Source organism: Schistocerca cancellata, chromosome 3 (genome assembly GCF_023864275.1).
Source record: "Schistocerca cancellata isolate TAMUIC-IGC-003103 chromosome 3, iqSchCanc2.1, whole genome shotgun sequence".
In the NCBI taxonomy this organism is placed as follows: domain Eukaryota; kingdom Metazoa; phylum Arthropoda; class Insecta; order Orthoptera; family Acrididae; genus Schistocerca; species Schistocerca cancellata.
Genome location: NC_064628.1, coordinates 659,406,157 through 659,429,986, shown reverse-complemented (window position 1 = coordinate 659,429,986; position 23,830 = coordinate 659,406,157). Strand labels below are relative to the sequence as shown.

Sequence of the window (23,830 nt, the reverse complement as noted above, 5' to 3'; positions counted from 1 at the left end):
AATGCTGGGGATTCACTGTTGTGAATCTCTCCCTGCTATAAAACACCATTTTTGGTCTCCTTAAAAAGGCTCTGGGGGGCACACAATTCACCTCAGGCAACGACATTCAACTGTACATACAGAACTGGTTCACATCGCAGCCCTGGGAATTTTATGAGACAGCCATTCACTGCCTTGTGTCACAGAGGGACAAGTGTCTCAATAGCCAGGGTCAATACTTCTAACATACAGGAACCGGTTTCTGTAATTATGCCTCCAGCTCGTTTCCTTTTGACTGCCCCTTATATATTAGGTAGAAGATTGTTTACATACATAAGGAACAACAGTGGACCTAAGTTTGAGCCTTGGGGAACACCATACATGATTTCTCCCCAGTCACAATAATTTCCCCAGACTACATTGATTGAATAACTAAGTACAAATTTCTGTGATCTTTTGGTTATATATGACACTATCCATTGACTGGTTATATCACAATCCCATATAACTTCAATTTATGCAGGAGAATACTGTTATTTGCACAGTCAAATGCCTTTGACAGGCCGCAGAAAATACCAACCTGCAGGTCTTATGTGTACCACTGGATACCTTAGTTCCCTCACTAATAAGAGCCTCCTGTGCAATTAACACTGGTACATGAGGAATTACAGCAACATTTTCCAATGTTAATTCAAAAAATAATGGGCATATTAAGAAGCAGAAGCAAAATAAAAAGTTAGACCATGAAACAAGCTGGTTAAATACATAGAATAGTGCCAGAAACCCACAACACACAAACAAACTCTCACTCTTTCTTTCTTCCCCCCCCCCCCCTCTCTCTCTCTCTCTCTCTCTCTCTCTCTCTCTCTCTCTCTCTCTCACACACACACACACACACACACACACACACACACACACACCATTATCCTCACTGTACCCTGTTGTGACCAAATAAAATTCAAAGCGTAACTTTTTAGCACTGAAGTAATGTTTATCAGTCACTGTATACAAAACAGGCAGGATAGACTAAGGCAGCCAACCACAATGGGGGCACTTAATAAACTTTGAACAAGTTTTGACATCAGCACTTGGTGCCAAGTGCCAGTAACTTGTTTGTAACTATGAGCAGCAAGGTTAACAGATTGGTGGCTACACTCTGCGCATTATAAAAATCTGAAAAATACTTAACAACTGAAACTCTTACAGCAAGATAGATTTGGCAGCAATCTGGCACATTTCAGATATTTCAGTTACTCTCAGATAACATGAAGCAATGGGAACATACTTTGAAATAATATGGGAGAGCTTTTCCTTTTATACAGCACCTGCTAAGCTATTCCCCTGCCCATGAATTGCCTAGGCATAAATGTGAACAGTGCACACATCTTTCAAAACATATAACTGAAAATGACAGCTCTACACTTTGCTCACCCCCCCCCCCCCCCCCCTCCACCAATTTAGCCACATGTGAATAGTTAATAGTTACGAGGATTCATAAATAGAACATTTGCCAAATGTACACTTATCGTGTTCATGGATCTTCCAGTCTGTGTTTCTGTCAGTAACTGTTCACGTGATGGATGATGGGACATGAACATGACAAATCATGTCGAATGTGGGTTGCCAGTCACATTGCTTATTCGTAATTTTCTGTGATTCAAAAATGAAATTAGCTGGTAGTTTGTGCTATTACGTGCCACATGAAGCATTTTCTCGGAAACTGAGCAAATTCGGAAGTAAGACACACAACTGGTAATTATGATGACAGATGTACACTTCAGGCTAAGCTACAAATCAATCTGTAACCACACTCAACCTTTGCTGTTAATGTATGTTGGCTTTGTCATCTCATAACCAATTTATTACATTCCAATCCATCTTAGACCTTGGTTACCATGCAGATCAACCTGTCACCACAACAATAGTCTACTGGGAGGGAGGGAGGGAGATGGGGAGCATGTTGGCAGTGGCTCACTGATAATCCTAATTTGAAATGTGACTGCTGCCCAATTAATCCACTTTAAGCTTTGCTCTTACGTCCCAATGCAACCAAAATCTTGGATACTGTGACACACACAATAAAAAAAAAGAGCACAAACATGATTGTCAATATCAATAAACAGAATTAACAAGGTATTACTGTAATTACTCACCATATCAGAAACACAACAAATCAATTCTTATTTTCAGCTGAAAGAAGTAATTAGTCAATGATTCTCATTGGCTACCATTTACTATCACCCAACTGGCTATGGACAATGATAATGAACTGGCAACAGCAGTGTTCAATGGAAGAGTAGAAGACTTTAGCAGAACTTTCTTGCACATTGTTTACTTGAATCAAACAGCATTTTAAAAATTCAGAGTTTTTATATTGCAATTGTTAATATAGATGTGGCTGTGCTGATCAAACACTGTATCAAATTGCTGTGGCACTCAATGTTCAGCATTTGGAAAGGATGACTGCACAGTCACCTGATCTTCCTATTCTCAAGGTAATCCACTCAAAAGGTCAGGGAGTTGTGGACAATTACCAAAATGATATGGTTACACCTTCTTTGGATGCCCTCTGAGTATTTGTTGAACAGTATCACATTACACTGCTGTGTTTCACTGAAAAAACTACATGGTAAGGAATTAACCAGGTATTCTTTTCTTTTACCTCACAACTTAGATTGGAAAGAATGTGGGCCAACATGAACCTTGCAGTTTACTGATACAACAGAGAAAAGAAAATCTCAATTTCCATTCTTACTATAATGTACGAAAACTGTCACCTCTTTCACACAATCCAATATTTTAAAATTATTGTTAGAAAATAAATATTTTTTGGTGTGTTACAGAAACTATTAATGAATGGCATATGATAGAAACTTTTTTCTTGTCAGTACTCCCTGTGTAAGTTAATATTTTCTCAGTGAGTAGAGTCCAACTTTGAAATGTGATTCTGGAAGGACTGCAAAATATTCATCAACAGATACTACAACCTCTTCATATTTGGAAGCATGTAGAATTCAGAAAAGTCAAATCTGGGAGTAAAGTCATTGTTCTGATTGTTCATAGTTCAAATCTCTCATTTTCCTACAGAAAAGCATCATTGTATGGAAAGAACTATTTTCATGAAAGATAACTCATTTGCTTTGGCAACTGAGCTGACATATGGCACTAGTGTTTCCAGGGGGTTTAGAAAATGTGTACAGTGTTCATCAGTTACCATTTTATTTTTTATAGTGTAACGATGAAGAATAATCTGTTTAGCACCCCACAAAACACTATCCATAATCTCTTTGGGAGGTAAAACTGAATTTAAGTATTTTCATGTCGAATCAGTGTCTTACACCCTTCACTTTGACAGTGGAACTATGTCTCATCTACTGTAACAAATTAACACACAAAACCAGTTTGATTCTTTCTAGAATGGTCCAAATTTTATAGAGAACTTCCTCTTCACATTTTAGTTTGGCCAGCATTCACAAAATATGGCAACTATTTTGCACAAATCTTTTTCATTGTTAATTCTTCGCATAAAATGTATAATACTCTTTCTGCTAATATGGATGCAACATTACACATTTCATGCACCTTTTGTCGATAGTCACGCAACAGAATTTTGTACAGTTTCTTGTTATTTGCTTATTTCTTACAGTTTTCAGATGTACTCCACAAAGATCAAATTTAAGAGAAGGATATGAATTCAGCCATACATTTCTTAAGTGTTAGACATGAAGGACCTGGCTTTTTATAAAATCTTCACCAACTTTTGGTGAATTTTTATTAGTGATAAATAGTCCAAACGAAATAGTTTATTTGACTGTGTGGTATTCCAGTTTCTACATTTGGATGAAACACACACAGCATTACCACTTGAAAAATGAGTATAAACAAAACCATTCCACAGATCAAGTTGATGTTGGATTTTTGTCAGTTGCAGCATGCTTATCATCATAAAGTTTCATTGATATCACTATCTGGCAGGACAAATCCTTATTCCTTGCTGTCTTATTTCCAGCCTTTTACTGTGACAAAAGGTAAATGCATGCACAGTGAATTAACATCATTGATTTTTTTTTTTTTTTTTTGGTCAACTTACTTCTAGGTCTGCCAAATTCACAGCATCAGTGACAAAAACTAATCGACTTGTTGTGCCCTGGACTGCATCTACAGCATTTGGATCTTCTGATGTTTGTAAGGCCACCAATGTGCTACCATCTTTTTTCACTCCTGGAAACTGCAATAGTAAGAAACCTGTGTGTTAAAAGCTAAAGCATACAGACTACAGTTTGCTCATTACAGAGTGAACCTGTTGAATGAAAACAATAAATACCATGATTAAATGTTAGGATTATAATGACTTACACTCACATTATAAAGAATGAGGCAGAATAAATAGTGATTTTGAAAAGCGTGTTAAGAAAAATTTCTAAGGATGTTTTTATTGCCTTTTTAATGGTGTCAAAGTGAAGCAATACGAAAATGAAATAAATAGACTATTTTTTGATAACTCTGGTAAGAGGCCATTTGTTACACATTCTTTCAGGGATGTGTTGATGTTATTCATCACTTTCGGAAGGATTTCTATTGGTACTTGAACCAGTTTCCAATGGATCCATTCTTTTAGTACCTCAGTTGCTTCTTCATGCAGTTATTGTTCTGATAAATTTTATTTTCAGGCTGTTGTTGTGGTCTTCAGGCCAGAGACTGGTTTGATGCAGCTCTCCATGCTACCCTATTCTGTGTAAACTTCTTCATCTCCAAGTACCTACTGCAATCTACATCCTTCTGAATCTGCTTAGTGTATTCATCTCTTGGTCTCCCTCTACTATTATTACCCTCCATGCTGCCCTCCAATACTAAACTGGTGATCCTTTACTGCCTCAGAATGTGTCCTACCTACTGATACTTTCTTCTATTCAAGTTGTGCCACAAATACCTCTTCTCCCCAGTTCTATTCAGTGCCTCCTCATTAGTCAGGTGATCTATCCATCTAATCTTTAGCATTCTCCTGTAGCAACACATTTTGAAAGCCTCTATTCGCTTCTTGTCTAAACTATTTATGAACCATGTTTCAATTCCATACATGGCTACACTCCATACAAATACTCTCAGAAAAGGCTTCCTGACACTTAAATCTTCCTCGATGTTAACAAATTTCTCTTCTTCAGAAACGGTTTCCTTGCCACTGCCAGTCTATATTTTATATCCTCTCTACTTTGACCATCATCGTTTGTGAGGTGTGGCAAACAGTGGTCATGTGATGTCTCCATTGTGAGAAATCAAGTGATTTGGAACTGAATCATAAATAAACTTTATGCTTACACCCACTGCGTGGGAAGTTGCTCTGGCTTATTGAAAAAATATCTTCTTGTTTGCTTCATTTTGTGCAAGTTCATAATTTTGTGAAGTCACTGTCACACCATCGTCAAGAATATCTTTTGAGAATGTTGGCACCACACAAATCTATCTTTCATTGCATGAAGAAATGGCCGAGTTGTCCAAGATTCCTTCACATAAGCATTTTTGTCCTAATTTGCAATGGTCTGAGTGTTGAAAGTACAGTGAATGTAATCCAGGAAATATCACAGAAATCTAAACTCATAATTAAAATTATACTCACAGTTTTAAGTTTTTTCCCTTTTGTGACAGATTCGTTGTTTGCAAACTCAAGGACTCTGTCACCAAAAAATATTTCGGTGCCATCATCAACTTCTACAATACCATGAGCTGTTCTCTTGTGCATTGTAAGAGTAGAGGCTTGTCTGTAATGTCTTCCACAAACTCCACATAAATATGGTTTCAGCTGAGTGTGGACCATGTGGTGTTTATACAGACTAGAATATTCAGTGAAACGTTTACCACAATCCTGTCATGAAAGATAAAGAATTATTATAAATATAAAAAAAATGTCTCTGGAATTAATTTGGATACTTGCAAAAAGAAAATATATTTCAATGATAATGAAAATACAGAAAATAAATAAACAAATTTAAAACTGTGAATCAGAAACAAGACAATAGCTGCTTATGTCACGGATAAAGTAGTAAGCATCAAAATACTGACATCTATGAGTTAATTTAAACAATACTGTAATCAAAATGAATATTTGCTGTTCAACAGAGTGTGTGCTGATTTGAAACTACCTGGCATACAGTTTAAGTCTCCCAGGAAGTTTCAGTTCTGTAGTCATTTATGAATACAGAAACTTTTGGCATGTGTAATGTAACCGTTAAGAATCAATTTCTACAATATTATGAAAAAAATAGACCACTACTCACCATAAAGATGGCACACTGAGATGCAACTCATCATGTCACCTTCACGGCGAGTAACAATCTGTCCTTTTCATAATATTGTTGTTATTTTAATTGTTTGAAGTATCAGTTTCTCATATTTTTATATAAATTATCTAACAAATTATCACCATATAATGCAGAGATTATTTTTAAAGACTCTCCGTTCTCTTCTCTGATCAAACAATGCTTAAGCTGAACTGAAACCAGACACAAGAACTGATATCGCTGACCCAGTTGTAGAAAACATTTCTTAAAAATTAAGATAAATAGCATCATCTACTTCTGGAATACAAACTTAGTTGTTTCAAAACATTGCTTACCTTTGGCTGATAACAATGTTCTCTTAAAGGAAATAGAAAATTGATCATGAAAGAGTAAATTTTGACAAGCTAGAAAACTCCTAGGGCTATGACTAGCAACGCATGGTATATTTCTGGGTAGGTATTTGTAGCAAATATTAATGTACAGAGGTTCAGAAATGATGCTAAAATAAACAGTTTATGTTATCCTCAATGCAGGGATAACTAGATTTAGAAGCCTCTGGAGTAATGGAAAGCCATAGTTATGCAGATCCTAGATTAAACCAACAAATTAAATTTGCCTATTGTGAAAGGCAGGTATTGTATGTATGCCAGTCTGATTATGGTTTTCCAGTTCCAATACCCATGAACAAATGTTAATTTTCTGTTTATATGCCACAAGTACCAAAGATTATTGGCAATAACCCACCCCCTCTTGCACAGTGAAGCTGTAATAAGTTACATCAAGGTTAAAGTATGAATAATGTTCTTGTAGGGATACAGAAATATTATGTGGTGGGAATTAAAGTCAATCATTTTATTGGTCTTTTTTCCTGTCACAAATTACCAATGTCATTTCTTTGAGAAGTAAAAAAGAACAAAGATAAGAAGAACATATTCAAAAAAGATAATATCAGGATAAAGGTCAAGTACTATTTAATGTGTCTTCCCACATGCTATAAGCATTTACGTGTAACCCAGAGGTCTAGGTGGCAGCTGCAGAATCTAAACACTACTGTCACACACTAAATTCTTCTGACTCTATTTGGAGATAAGACAGTCATTTGGAATAGCGTCATCCGCACAACTTGCATTCAAAGACAAATTAACTGCATCAAATGTACCAGGGGATGGGGGCTCATACAGGAAGTACATTTAGCTTTATAAATTCAAGAATACATTTTACTAATAGAAAAATACCTTTTACAAAACTGAAGCTTATTTATAATGACCTTGATTACCTAAGCAATAAAATATCTGCATATGTGCTTTAGAAGCATATTACGGAAGACAATTACGGAGGGAGGAGGGAGGGGGGGTGGGGAGGAGGAGGTGGAGGCAGGGAGGGGACAGAGGGAGGGGGGAGGTAGAGAGAGAGAGAGAGAGAGAGAGAGAGAGAGAGAGAGAGAGAGAGAGAGAGAGAGAGAAATGAAGATGTCAGAAATGAAACTGGAGCACAAAGCTGAATGAGGAAATTAGGAAGAACAGGTTAAAATGATTTGGACATGTAAAGAGAACTGAAGATAGAAGAATACCAAAACGAATGATGGAGGCCAACTTTGAGGGCAAGAGGGAGACCTGGAGCAAGATGGACTGACTGAATAAGGATGAGTTTAAGAAGGAATCTGGACTGGGTCAAAACACTTACAGAAGAAGAATGAAAGAAAGACACAGGAAAGTGGGAAAGCACCGTAAATATCCCAACCCGGAAATGAAGACTATGACAGGCTTTAGAGTTCCTGTATCACAGGCAGCTGCTACCAGTTATTAGACCAACAGTTTACTGAATTCTTCATCTAAGCATCACTCCCAAAATACCCTCCGCCCAGGAAATCTTAGAGCTTTCAGAAAAGAAACCCGCTAAGAGAGAGGTTCGAATTGTGGGACAGGTGATACTAATTTACCATTCAAATTGATCCAGCTAGTCTCTGGGTGTAACAGCCTAGTGAGAGCAGGCATGATTTTGAGGAAGCAAAATACATGAGAAAGCATTCTGCATCTACAATTTTGGATCATTGACCATAGTGTTCTAGTAGTCTCACAATATTGATCTGCATTGATCATCCATGTCAAATCACCTTTGACTATTTAAGTGTTCATTTTTCCCATGTGCTGTTAGAGAATGGAACAGTACAGAAGTAGAATGATATTTTCACTCTGCAGCGGAGTGTGCGCTGATATGAAACTTCCTGGCAGATTAAAACTGTGTGCCCGACCGAGACTCGAACTCGGGACCTTTGCCTTTCACGGGCAAGTGCTCTACCATCTGAGCAACCGAAGCACGACTCACGCCCGGTACTCACAGCTTTACTTCTGCCAGTACCTCGTCTCCTACCTTCCAAACTCTATGCATGTTGAAGTGCTAATGTTTTTCTGAGGAAAAGTGAGCTTCTGTAGAGTTTGGAAGGTAGGAGACGAGGTACTGGCAGAAGTAAAGCTGTGAGTACCGGGCGTGAGTCGTGCTTCGGTAGCTCAGGAGGTAGAGCACTTGCCCGCGAAAGGCAAAGGTCCCGAGTTCGAGTCTCGGTCGGGCACACAGTTTTAATCTGCCAGGAAGTTTCAGTACAGAAGTAGCTAAAAGCTGGTTCAATGAACCATCTGCCAGGTACTTAATTGTGCATTGCAGAGTAATCATGATTAATAAAGGCATTACCATGTCAAAAATATCAGTGCTACAGGCATTATCTACTTTTTGTGTGGGTCAGAGAGATGCCATTTCATAGTATAAACATGTGTTGTATGTTGAAGTGCTAATGTTTTTCTGAGGAAAAGTGATGCATAGATTGATAAAACTCCCAAAAAGTAAAGTATGATGCCAAAACAAAGTGTTTTTAAGAAACATGGGTTTCATGGTAATATATTTTCGAATAAAGGAAAAGTTGTGTTCAACATGTGGCTTGTGAAGTTGCAGGCAATGAAATACAGGCAAAATCATCAGTATCTGGAGAAACACCCATTAGTGCTTCAAAGATTAAAATAAAATGTTGTGATACACATTTTTTCAAAACAAAAATGATCTAAATGGTAGGTTAGGCTATAGCCTGACAGATTTACAGATCCTAACAAAGGTGTTAGGTGAATAGGTGTGTTGAAAATATGTGGATGGTCAGTTAGTTTACTTGAAGACAGTGACGTATCAAGTGGACTAGCCAGGAAACTTATCATTAATTGTGCCAGTTGTAAATATACCAATTCATTTTGGAATTCTGATAAGTGTAAAGATAATTATTTTGAAGTAAATGTTAGGTGGTTATATGGATTGAGAGCTATTGACAAAGGACACACTGCAGCAGAAACAATGTGTGCTGTGATGAATATGCCACGCCCACCTTGTAAAATTGACAAGTATGCAGGATTTATTGGAGTTGCTGTGGAATCTGTTGCATGTGAGTCAATGAAGGGTGCTGCAAATGAAGCTGTTGAAATAAATGATGGTATGGCTGACACGCCACTAGCTTTTGATGGCATTTGGCAGAAGCACGGCTACAGTTCTAAGAATTTTGTTGCTGTGGTGACCAGTGTGGATACTGGAAAGGTAATAGATTTCCAGATTTTAACCAAACATTGTTATAAGTGTAAACCAGGGAATGAAGAAGGGCATATCTCTGACAGAAATTATGAAGGAACAAGTGGTGCTATGGAGGCCTCTGCATCTATTGAAATTTTTGGTCGATCTGTGAACTCAAGGGGAGTGTGTTACACTAAGTTTTTAGGTGATGGAGACTCAAAAGCATATAACAGTGTGGTAGCTGCTCAGCCTTATGGTGAGAAGATGATCACAAAACTGGAATGTGCTGGTCACATCCAGAAGAGAATGGGCACCAGGTTGAGGAAGCTGGAACAAAGTTTGAGAGACAAGAAACTTTCTGATGGTAAAACCATAAGAGGCAGGCTGGCAGACAAAATGATTGATGAACTACAGCAGTATTATGGGATGGCCATTAGAAATAATATTAAGGATTTGTTGAAACTGAAGCAGGCAGTATGGGCTACCTTCTTCCACAGACTGTCAACTAATAAAAAACCAGTACACCATCTTTGCCCTGCAATGTGCAATGCCCAGTACTCAAACACTTCATACAGCCATAAACATTCCATCCCAGCAGCAGTCATGGATATCATAAAACCTATTTACAGAGACCTGGCAAATCCTGAATTACTGAAGAAGTGTCTGTATGGTCAGACTCAAAATCCCAATGAGTCATTCAGTAATCTTATACGGACTCACTTACCAAAAAATGTTTTGGTGGAATGAAGACACTAAGTGGGGGTTCAGTGATGCTGTTATTGCTTTTAATGATGGTAACATTGGTAGGGCCAAAGTGTTCCAGCATATGCGAATTAATCCTGGAGAAAACTGCATCAGACAACTTGAACTGATGGACAAGGTTCGCATTGATACAGCAGAGTATGCACCACAGTTGGCCACTAAGAGACCAGAAAGAAGAAAAACTTGGAAAAAGATCAAGAGGATGACATATAGTATGGGGCACCATGCTTCTGAGTGACTAGAAATAAAAATTAAGCATATATTAAGTGAGTTACAGTCTTTTGAAACTTGAGAAGCCGTTCCCGAAAATTTACATTTTTTGTTGCATTTTTCCCTAAATCTCAGAAACCACTTCGAATAGAGTATTTAAATTTTCAGGGAGTAATAACATACATATCCTGAGTCTACTAAACTAAAACGAACATAATGTTATATATAATTAAAATGATTTAGGATAACATACAAAAAAGGTACACATAATTTTAACTGTGTAATTAAAAAACTGTATTTCCGAAAAACAGTTACTGAAATACAATTATTGTAGTTCAGCAGACACAGAATATACTGTTTAATGTCCTGTAAAAGTTTCATGTCATGGCTACATTGGTTCCTGAAATACAGGGAAGCCAAGTCACTAAATTTAACATTGTCAGTACAGGGAGTTCCAACTCCCTTACTTAAGTGCATGCAATGCTTATTCTCAGTACACCAGTCCTCCATGGTCCTGATGGTCTGACTGAAGTATGACATGGCACAACTGAAAAGGATACAGTAGACACGTATCTTATGTAAACCAAGATCATCCTTTACACACCATAAAAGGGCCCTGATCTTAGATGGCGATCAAAAAATAAACTTCACTTAATGCTTCAACACAACATGGTCTACCCCATTGGAATTCCTACCTACCTACGGCAAAATATCATAGACTTGGAGCTAACTCCTTATTTTCATCACTCACCTAATTCAAGGTTGGTGGATAGCATAACATGTGTCTGATCTGTTTTTCCACTACAACTATTCTCGCTTCCACTACAACTATTCTCGCAAAAAGGTGATTTTGGGGTGGGCCTACTCAGCTGACAAAACTTTCCAGGTCTGAGGTGTCTTGGCCCTATGAACCAAGATGCAGATTACCACTTCATTCTGAGCCATATGGTAAAAACTATCAGAATGAAGATGCAAATTGGTCTGAGTTGGTTTCCTATAAAATGGCATTTCCCAACATACCATCAAGATTCCTCTTCGCCATAACATCAAGAAAGGGAAGGCTACAATCCTTTTCTGTATCCACCGTGAAAGTGAACACTTGCATGAATTTAATGAAGTTGTTTTAAAAAGCCATTTAAATTCTCAGCTCCATGAGGCCAAACAACTAAAGTATCATCTACATATCTGAAAAAGCATGTAGGTTTCAATGCCACTGACTGTAACTCATATCCCTCGAAATCTTCCATAACCAGATCAGCAATAACAGGTGACAAAGGGCTCCCTGTCGCAACTTCATCATCCATTCACATGGTCACTCACTGAATAAAATGTGACTGACATTTATGCTCAACACACCAGTCCACCATGGTCTTGATGGTACAGTTAGTGAAGTCCACCCATGTTGAAACAGGTTCTTTAATTCGACCTAACCTCAACTGACCATAACAAATCAGACAGAGGAATGCGAATCAGGAGAGAGATTACATCAAAATCACAGTCATTATAATGCTATCCACCATCCACCGAACCAATGCAAAATTCTTGTCCACCCCTACTCCATCCCTGCTCCCAACCCCTTGCCTCTAGGATCATATGCCCACAACAGACCTAGATGCAAGACTGTCCCATAAATTCTCCTACAACCATTTACTCCAGTCCAGCCAAAAGCATTGCCTATCCCATCAAATGCAGAGCTACCTCTGAAAGCAGTCATGTGACCTACAAACTACACTGCAATTGCCGTGTTGTTTACTATGTGAGCATGGCAACTGACAAGTTGTCCATCCACACGAATGGCCACTGACAAACTGTGACAAACAGACAGCTGGACCACCTTGTTGCTGAACATGCTGCACACACAACACGCTTCCTTTCAATGAGTGCTTCACAGCCTGTGCCATGTGGATCCTTCCCACCAACACCAGCTTTTCTGAATTGTGCAGAAAGGATCTCTTTCTGCAAGATATACTATGTTCCCATAACCTCCCTGCCCCCCCCCCCAACCTTCACTTGTCTCTGTCCTTCACCCACCTATAACTTTCCTCTTTCCCTCTCCCACTACAGCATGACACAGCCTTCTATTCCACTAATGTGCCCACTAGACTTTTTCCTCCTCTTCTGTTTCTCTCCTATATTTGTCATCCCCCCCCCCCCCCCCCTACCCAAGCCTCCCGGCTGCACCTAGCAGCTACACCTTCCCCTTACTTCTACCCTACTATCCTTCCCACTACCTGTCCCAGCCTCTTCCTTAGCCTTACCACTCACAGACTACTACTCCAAGCAGGCACAGTTGCTACATGTAGTTCAGCCTCAGAGGCCAGAGACAGTGGTCGTGTGTGTGTGTGTGTGTGTGTGTGTGTGTGTGTGTGTGTGTGTGTGTGTGTGTGTGGAGAGAGAGAGAGAGAGAGAGAGAGAGAGAGAGAGAGAGAGAGAGAGAGAGAGAGAGAGTATTTTCTACTTTAGAAGAAGGCCTTTTGGTCAAAACCTCAAACATACACAAGTCTTTTTATTCTGTCTGTCAGCAACTCAATGCCTCTTCTTAATGGTGATTAGCAACCTATCCTTTTCATAATATAATTGTTACACCTAGGTATTAGTATGAACTGACCGATTCTAACTGTGATACACAGGATACTAAGTTTTGTTTTGTTTTAATTTGCAAAGAACAAAGTTTTATGTGTCTGAAAATTGCCAATATTTGCACCACTGCCAAAGTCTGAGGTTACCTTGTCTGCAAGGTCATTTGGATACAACATGAACAGCATGTGTCCCAACACACTTCGATGGGGCGCACCTGAAGTTACTTCTACATCTGTCAATGATTCTCCATCCAAGATGAGATGCTGTGTCCTCTCCAGAAAGAAATTCTAAATCCAGTCACAAATAAGTGTGTGTGTGTGTGTGTGTGTTATTGAGTCAAATACCTTTCTGAAGTCAAGAAACACTGCAGCTACATGAACACCTTCATCTGTAACTTTCAGCATGCCATGTGAGAAGAGTTTCACATGATCAATGTTTTCGGAATCCATGATGGCTGGCACAGAGGATATCATTCTGCTCAATATACCACTTTACATCTGAGCTCAGAACATGTTTTAAGATTCAACTTTCCCAGGCAAGGTCAACTACTATGGCAAATTTCTCCCAGATGCTGTAAAAATTTTGTACTCACTGAAATAGCTCAAGATTAAGGGCATCAAGTTCAAGTGGTCTATGTCATAAACTGGCAGACATCTGTTCCCAGTCTGGTTACTTTTATGCCAGGTAAGCAACTTACGCTCATCACCACTGCCTCTATAGTGTGGTACTGTTTCTCTGTCTCTAGTAAGTACTTCAGCAGTATGAATCACCCAGTTGCTATTAGGTGAGAAACCCATCAGCAGCTCAGTTGAAGTACCCTCAAAACAAAAAGGAGGCTGGCCACAATATAATTATGGCATTTGGAAGTTTTGTGGGTGCATTTACAGAACAAAGGTCCATTTGAGTGGACCATAAGTTGCTGAATTTATTATTTGCCCTGCAGTTCCTGTTAAAAAATGCAAGAAACTGCAACATTGGACTCTTTTCTATATTTCTGTATTTCCAACTTGTCACACATCTCGGAAGAATTTCCCATTGCAGCCCACACGGTAATCCAATTTACAATGAAAGATTATCTGCTGTTTTGTCTGTTCGGATTGGGTGATCTGATTATGTGCTAAAACAGATGGAAGCAAATTCCACATTTGTATCTCACTGCACAACAGGTTCAACATCCACTACGGGATCCTCTTATTGGTAACAGAGGATGATCAATTCTGCCTCCACTTCGGTGATGGATCATACACTTGCTCTATAAACTGCAATGGGTGATGATGTGAATGAAGTCCCTGGCAACACCAGTTACTTGCTACGGATATATTCTTAGACTGACTTCATGGGCCAGTTCAAGGTAGCAATGTGGCTGTTGGCGGTTGACATTCTCTATAATTTACCTTTCCCCCCATGTTCACATCCACCACGTGCAATGTGTTCTGGGCTTTGACTAAAATTTTTGTCATTAAGGGAATACTCCCATATCATATACTCTGACAATGGTCCTGAGTTTGTATCCTCACAATTCAAAGATTTCTGTGTGGAGAATGGCATACACACCAGTCCCACCTGGAGTGTAATTCAGAAAGGAAGTGGATGGGCAGGACTTCTAAAGCACAAGTGAAGTCCACAAAATGTTACGACTTCCAAGGAAGCCTGTGCTGGAACTCACTATTTATAAGTATACTTAGCTAACAGCTGCAGCAGAATGGAGTTCCTATGTGTGTGCAGACATGGTCATATTTCACAGAGGACACAAGGTGCTGCTACAAGGATAGTGAGCACTGGGGAAAGGGAGGGGGGAGGGGGGGAGGCTGTGCCATTAGGACCTCCAGTCCTGGCACCATCGGCCCACCACAACAGCCAGAGATACCAATGAAGATGGTTCTTGTCAAAGCTTTGACTAATACCAAACTGCTACTCAAAGGTTTACACTGACTGACTTTTCCTTTTCTTTGTGAATTGGTTTACAATCTGTTTACAATATGGTAAAGGATGGACAGCATGAAACCTGTTGATGACTCATGTCTCTAATATTCAGAAATTATTTACGAGCCATTTTGCTTTTCCACTTGCTCCCAAGAACACAGGATGGATAGGGCTTCATGTTAGTTGCAGTCTAGCTGCACTCAAAAGTATTCCTACTTGGTATTAGTTGGGTGTTAACTGGTGCTGACCGGAACTCTGCTGTTCCCAATGGGCTACGTTCAGCAACTGCTACTTACAATGCAATCTCAGGGATTGTGTACACATGACATTCTATCTGAGCCTTGCATACTGTTGTGATGAGATCAGAAGAAGCAAGAAAAGAAAGGATATTAGAAATTACACAAAATTGCAAGGTGAAAAGACCTAGAATGATTTTATTATATGGCTTTGCATTATATCACACACAATTTTCTAAATGTGTATTTAACATGCGTACCTTAATACTACAAACATACGGCTTCTCTCCAGAGTGTATCCTGAGATGGTTCTTAAAATTTGTTGCAGATGCAAATGCTCTTGTACATCCTTCAACATTACAAACATAAGGCCGTTCACCAGTATGTGTTCTCACATGCACTTTTCGTATATTAGATGTAGTAAAGGAGCGTCCACAACCAGCAACTGGACATGTGAATGGGCGTTCCCCTGAAAAGACAAAATGTTCATATAAAACAATAACCACCTCAAGTCCCACCGAATATAAACATAAAGTAATCAGCTTTTTGTATATCATGAACAACAGGAAAACAACAATGCACGAGCAATAAAAGTTCTTGAGGAAGAGATTTAAAATTCTTGAAATTAGTATTTGGAATGAGATTACATTGTCAGAATGACAACCATGTAGATGAAATCTCACGATAACTTTAACATGCCCATAGCTAAGTACTTCAGAAATGATGACTTCTTTGCAATTTTTTACCATACCAACATTAAAGATAACTGATCGAACACCCATCATCTCTCATCTATCTTCTTTCTTAGATACAATTAAGTTAAAGGCAGTTGGTCTTTGGTCATACAATATATCACACTCAAGGTACAGCTTCAGCTTTCTTTTCCGGCACTATGGCCCATGGAGGGACCTGGCTTTGTTGAAGACCTGTCTCCTCCAGTCACTTCTTGACTCTGCCAAACTTCTCCAGTTCTGCACACCTAATCTTCTCAGAACTCTCTCTACATCTTCGAGCCATCAAAGTTTTGGTCTCTCCACAGAGTTACTGTCTGGCTCTGCAGACAGTACCTTCTTTGGCACCCGCTGTTCCTTGATTCTCGCACATCATGTCCAAACCACTGCAATCTCCTTCTGTTTACACCTACGGTGATCGATGGGTTTTTATACAGTTCATACAGTTCTGCATTGGTCCTAATTCTCCAAGCACCATTATCACATGTTTCCTTGTATATCTTCCACAATGCTTTACATCTGTCAACTACAATGCACAATAACATTTACTGTCTCAATAATAGTACAGGTTAATTAATATCAAGTAATTCTGCTACAGATTGGAGCAAACAAAAAGCAAAATAATGTTTACCTGTGTGAGTACGTAAGTGCTTCTGAAGGTCTCCAGAAGTTTTGAAGGCTTTCTTGCATGTGTCTTCAGGACACCTGTAAGGCTTCTCACCAGTGTGTGTACGAATATGGGCTTTCCGACCATAGCCTGTTGCAAATGCTTTATCACAACCCCGAACAGTGCAACGGAATGGCCTGTCTCCTGTGTGTGTTCGTTCATGAACCTGAAATAATTGAAGCCATGCATTCATTTAAAATAAACAGTCTTGTTTCTCTCTCTCTCTCTCTCTCTCTCTCTCTCTCTCTCTCTCTCTCTCACACACACACACACACACACACAGATATATATATATATATATATATATATATATATATATATATATATATATATATATATTAGTATTATATTATATTAGTATTAACAGATAACCATATGTGATAACATTTACATCTCCATATGTACTCTGCAAGCCACTACACTTTATACTACTGCTCAGTATTCCCTTTCCTGTTCCATTTGCAAATGGTGCTAGAAAAGAAATGGCTGTCTGTATGTTTCTATATAAGCTCGGATTTCTCTTATTTATCTTTGCAGTCCTTATGTGAGACGTATGCTGGTGGCAGTAGGAAGATTCTTAGTCTGTTGCAAATGCTGGTCCTCTAAACTTTCTCAATGGAGTTTTGCTGAAGGGATACCTTCTTCCCTCCAAGGCTTCCCACTTGAGTTCACACATTTCCATAATACTCACATGCTGATAGAACTGGCCAATAATAAATCTAGGAGCAGATCTCTTGAATTGTTTCAATGCCTTCCTTTAACCTGACTGGTGGAGACCCCAAACACTTGAGAAGTACTCAAGAATGCGTAACACAAGTGTCCTATACTCTGTCTTCTATATAAACAAACTTTGCTTTCCTAATATCCTCTCCCAGTAAAGCCAAGCTGAACAGTCACCTTCCCCACAACAAACCCAATATGATCATTCCATTTCAGTTTGTTTTGCAATGTCTGTGCAAAGCCAATATGACTGTGTCAAGTAGCACACTACTAATAGCGTATCTGAACATCATAGGATTGTTTTTCCTACTCATCTGCATTAACTTACATTTTCCTACTTTTAGAGCACTCTGCCATTCATGAAACAAAATAAAAATTCTGTAAAGTCATCCTGTATTTCCCTATGTTCACTTAAAGATGACACAGTCCAGTGTACTACAGCATCATAAGCAAATAGTTGCAGACTGCTGCTCACCCTATCCTGTCACACTTCCCTGGGGCATTCCTAATGATATCCATATAAACATTGAACGCTCACTATCCATGACAATATACAGGGTTCTATTATTTAAAAAGTCTTCGAGCCACCCCAGTATGTGAGAATCTTTTTTTGTACACTTGTACCTTCATGAACAGTCTGCAGTATGGCACAGTGCCAAATGCTTTCTGGAAATCTAAAAATATCTACACACATAACATTTCTCCATTATGATTAACAAGTAAGTAGCCGACCACACTGGTGCAATGGAAAAATTCAGCACTGCATAAAGCCGTAATGACAGTCATGCAACTCTCAATGAAGAATGCTTTCAGAATTATTTCACAAGAAACTCTTGTAACATTTATATGAATGATTAGCAGTGCAAGGAATCTCCAGTATGCATACTCAGTCTCACAGCAAACACAAAACAAATGGAAACATCAGTGTAACCGCACATAGTTTTTACATGTTCCTTGAAAAACACTAACAGACAGGATGTGTAAATAAACTTTCAAGAATTGCATCAGAACATGAAATTTATTGAATACTTTCATACATCAGACTAAAATTCTTTGCCATGTTGAACTGGGTCAAAACTTCAGTGACAGTGAAGCAGGTGTGAACAGTCACATGGTCATGGTGTAGTACCCAGTCGTCTTTCTTCTCTCGGCACACTTGATCCCTCAAATGGCGGACCACTCCGGAATAATACTGACCATTGACAGTCTGTCCGGCAGGCACAAACTCTTTGTGGATCATTCCTTTTGCACCAAAGAAAGCAATAAGCATGCTTTCACATGTGACTTCCTCATGCGGGCTTTCTTCGGCTTTGGTGATGCGGAGGTGTGCCACTCCAAGTTCTGCCTCTTCAACTCTGGACCGTATTCAAACAGCCACGTCTCTTCACTAGTAACCACTTTGTCCAAAAATTAGGTTCGGTTTGCAAACATTCAACCATTTCCTGTGAAACAGCCAAGTGCTGCTTCTTCTGTTCATCTGAGAGCACTTTAAGGACAAGTTTTGTGCACACTTTTCTCATCATTATATCTTCTGTCACTAGCTGAAACAGTTTGGTGATTCAAACCCATTTCATCTGCAACCTTTCTGATGTTGAGATGTTGATCACTGTTTAAAACTTGATGCACTTTGGCCAGATTTTCATCAGTCCTGCTTGTTGAAGGTCTTCCACAGAGTTCATCATCCTCCAAGTCATCATGGCCATTTTTGAACCTATTGTGCCACATGAAAATCACAGCATGTGACAAGGTGTATTCTTTATAGGCCTCTTGAATCATTTTGAATGTTTCCATACTGGTCTTTCCCAGTTTTACACAAAAATTTGATTAAACACCGCTGCTCCAAGAGCCGCTGCATTTCAGACACTCCGATTTCTTGATGACATTTTGAAACGGACACTCCCTAAACTTTCAATGTTTTGACCCCAGAATTTTGCCAGCGAATGCCAATGCTTGGCTCACTTAGCCGACAGCCCCCACCACCCGCCTCAGGTGGTGAGACTGGTCTGCACGCACACCGCTACTCAGGAAAAAATCAGTCTTGAAACTTTATTTACACGCTCTGTCATTCAGATTTGTTTATGGACATCTTAATAGTTTATAAGACAACAGACACTACAGTCACTTAACGAATGTAAGTACAGAATATTACATGAAACTGATCAAGGATTACTTGCTAATTACCTACTATGAAGTATGACAACCAATACAGCCAACTGATAGTACATACATTAGGTTAGTTTTCTGGGATGAGTTTGAATACAACCTCTTGGTAAAAATGCTGTCCTTGTGCATTCAGCCACGTTATCACAAAGTGTTCCACCTTCTAGCCTGAAGCGAATCATCAGCCTCCTAGGTGTCCCTCCAAGTGAGGAAAAATAAGAAAGTCGCTTGGTGCGAGGTTGGGACCACAGCGGGTGGGGGGTGGTTGACGATGGCCCAGCGAAACTACTTCCACAGCATTGTGGTCTTCTTGGCTGTATGAGGTTATGCTTTGCCATGAAGGAAGATGATGTCCTCAGTTGGAAGTAATGAGTATTTCCTCCTGACTACTTTGAGCAATCATGTCCAGGTCATACAGTATCAATCAGTGGTCACTGTTTTCCCTCTTTCCAAAAACTCCACAAGTGTGACACAATGTCCCAAAACGTTGTGGCTATCACCTTCCTGCAGATGGCAGTCTCCTCAAACTTCTTTGCCTTTTTGCTGAGGAGGGGTGTTTCTACTCCACTAGTGACTACTTACTGTTGGGAGTGTAGTGGTGGATCCATGTTTTGTCACCCATGATATTGCTGTGAGGGAAACTGCCCCTTCCATGGAGAACCATTGCAAAAGTTACAGGTTTGTCCTTGTACACTTCTCCTTGTGTTGGTTGGTCAAATTTCATGGAAGCAGTCAGCAAAAAACTTTCCAACACTGCAGAATATCACGAACAATGTGACAAATGCTTCCCAACGACATTCCCAATTCCACCATCACATGCCATAACATGGTCCTTCCACTGTCTTGAATCAGCTCCACCATGCAAGCTGTGCTCCAATCTGTTAATGCCAACTCTGTCAGCCATGGTAATTCTTGTTGGTGACATTTTCTCTAGTGGTAATGAACTTCGACACCATTCTCTGACATACTGACATGATATTACAGTCTGTCTGTGAACCTCTACAAGCTACCAATGAATTTCAGACATGCTTACAAGTTCTGCTCACAGAAATTGAATACCTAATCAGATTCCTTTGAGAGCAGTTTTCCAAACGAGTCACCTACAACTAGTGCTGTATGTGACGGATCCTTGAAACTCTGCACAGCTGCCAACCACATGTATCAGGATTACCTCAAATTACTAATTTCATTGTAAGAGATAAAAATCTAGGAACATCAGCCTTGTAACCTTAGTTTCCGATCACTTCTCATATCTTAGAACATACACGTATAGGAACAGATTTTCTATAATGTTTACTACTTTGAAACAGTTTTACAGAGTGCTGCTAATTTCTAAAAGTTTTCTTAAGATTCTGTGGCATTCTAATTGACCAAACTTGGATTTCAATATGATTGGGGCACTCAGCAATCAAACTAGAAATATAAAAAACTATAGATTAAAACTAACAAGTTACTTTCCATTTATAAGACCCCATCACCAACTCAATCACAATTTTAATTTTTTTGGAAAGTCTTAAAGTTCATGGTTTTTGAGGTATAATAACTAAGTTGTTCACTTCATATTTAATTGATATCAAGCAAATGGCCATCTTAAATAGCTGATGCACATCTCAAGATGAATCTTCTTCTGAATGGGGACAAATTACTACTGGCATTCAATAGGGTTAAATTCTGGGAACACTCCTGTTCTTGCAATATGTAAGTGGCCTCCCATGTTATACTGATAAAACAGAAATTGTGCTCTTTGCAGATGATGCAATAATCATATTGAAGCCCAACAGTACTGCTACAACGGAATGAACAATCAATGAAATTCTCAAAGACAATATCGACTGGTTCATGGTAAAAGGCACCTTTCTTTCCTACTAAAAAGAAGAAGAAGAAGTTCATACAATTCTACACAAGGCAAGGCGTATCATTATCAATAACAATGCGGCAAGGGGAAAGAAAATATATGTAACTGGTTGCATAAAATTCCTGGGTCTGCATACTGATCATAACTTGAATTAGAAATAACATATTATCAATATTTTCAAAAGCCTGAGCTCAGCAACATTTGCTCTAAGTGCAATTGCTGGTTTTGCTGATGAAGGCATCAGAAAATTAGCTTATTTTGCATACTTTCATTTCTTGGTGTAAGATGGAAAAATTTTCTGAGCCAACAGACACAAAGTGTTCATTATACAGAAACATGCCATAAGTATAATATCTGGTGTTCACCGTTGAATTTCATGTAGACAGCTGTTTAAAACATAACACATTAGACTACTAACAATACCCTTACATACATTTATTCTCTTATGAGATTCATCTGAAAGAATCAGGCATTATTTGGAAATAATAGTGTCATTCATCAATACAACACCAGGAACAAAAATAGCCCCCATCATCCACCACTTAACCTCAGTCTTGCGCAGGAAGGAGAAAAGCACACAGACATAAAAATATCTACATGAAATATATTCACAGTTGTAAATGTGGACAACCTACAACTATATAATGGAATGACAACTTGAAAATTTGTGCTGGACCAGGACTCGAACTTGGATTTCCCACTTGTCACAAATGACCACCTTAACCATTTCAGCTAACTGAGCATGCTTTACAGCAAGACCCAAACTTCCATATGTCGTCATCTATGTGTCAACACCTGCACTTGTACATTCATTATGTATATTCCCGTACAGGAGAGACATTTTAACTAAAAGTCACTTGCTTGGTATCAGCAGATAAATAAGATTTTGCAATGCACATATATATATATATATATAGAGGGAAACATTCCACGTGGGAAAAATATATTTAAAAAGAAAGATGATGAGACTTACCCAACAAAAGCGCTGGCAGGTCGATAGACACACAAATAAACACAAACATACACACAAAAAAACTCTAGCTTTCGCAACCAACGGTTGCCTCGTCAGGAAAGAGGGAAGGAGAAGGGAAGAAAAGGATATGGGTTTTAAGGGAGAGGGTAAGGAGTCATTCCAATCCCGGGAGCGGAAAGACTTACCTTAGGGGGAAAAAAGGACAGGTATACACTCGCACACACACACACATATCCATCCACACATACACAGACACAAGCAGACATTTGTAAAGGCAAAGAGTTTGGGCAGAGATGTCAGTCGGGACGGAAATACAGAGGCAAAGATGATGTTGAAAGACAGGTGAGGTATGAGCGGCGGCAGATTGAAATTAGCGGAGATTGAGGCCTGGCGGATAGCGAGAAGAGAGGATATGCTGAAGGGCAAGTTCCCATCTCCGGAGTTCTGACAGGTTGGTGTTAGTGGGAAGTATCCAGATAACCCGGACGGTGTAACACTGTGCCAAGATGTGCTGGCCGTGCACCAAGGCATGTTTAGCCACAGGGTGATCCTCATTACCAACAAACACTGTCTGCCTGTGTCCATTCATGCGAATGGACAGTTTGTTGCTGGTCATTCCCACATAGAACGCTTCACAGTGTAGGCAGGTCAGTTGGTAAATCACGTGGGTGCTTTCACACGTGGCTCTGCCTTTGATCGTGTACACCTTCCGGGTTACAGGACTGGAATAGGTGGTGGTGGGAGGGTGCATGGGACAGGTTTTACACCGGGGGCGGTTACAGGGGTAGGAGCCAGAGGGTAGGGAAGGTGGTTTGGGGATTTCATAGGGATGAACTAAGAGGTTACGAAGGTTAGGTGGACGGCGGAAAGACACTCTAGGTGGAGTGGGGAGGATTTCATGAAGGATGGATCTCATTTCAGGGCCCTGCCCTGAAATGAGATCCATCCTTCATGAATATATATATATATATGTGCAGTTGGATATGGGTGTGTGTGCGAGTGTATACTTGTCCTTTTTTCCCCCTAAGGTAAGTCTTTCCGCTTCCGGGATTGGAATGACTCCTTACCCTCTCCCTTAAAACCCACATCCTTTCGTCTTTCCCTCTCCTTCCCTCTTTCCTGATAAAGCAACCGTTGGTTGGTTGCGAAAGCTTTAATTTTGTGTGTATGTTTGTGTGTCTATCGACCTGCCAGTGCTTTCGTTTGGTAAGTCACA

General features: G+C 39.4%; 1 protein-coding gene across 4 annotated transcripts in view; it reads right to left on the bottom strand.

Moving 5' to 3' along the window:
* The window catches only part of LOC126175627 (zinc finger protein 143-like), a 118,613-nt gene that overhangs the window by 3,514 nt on the left and 91,269 nt on the right, over window positions 1-23,830 (bottom strand). For all 4 annotated transcript variants that reach the window (XM_049922513.1, XM_049922515.1, XM_049922514.1 and 1 more), the window contains exons 7-10: window positions 16,871-17,072; window positions 15,769-15,977; window positions 5,594-5,839; window positions 4,070-4,207 (exon numbers count right to left, since the gene is read on the bottom strand). In XM_049922513.1, coding sequence (XP_049778470.1) covers window positions 4,070-4,207; window positions 5,594-5,839; window positions 15,769-15,977; window positions 16,871-17,072 — 795 coding nt within the window. The remainder of the gene's footprint in view (window positions 1-4,069; window positions 4,208-5,593; window positions 5,840-15,768; window positions 15,978-16,870; window positions 17,073-23,830) is intronic.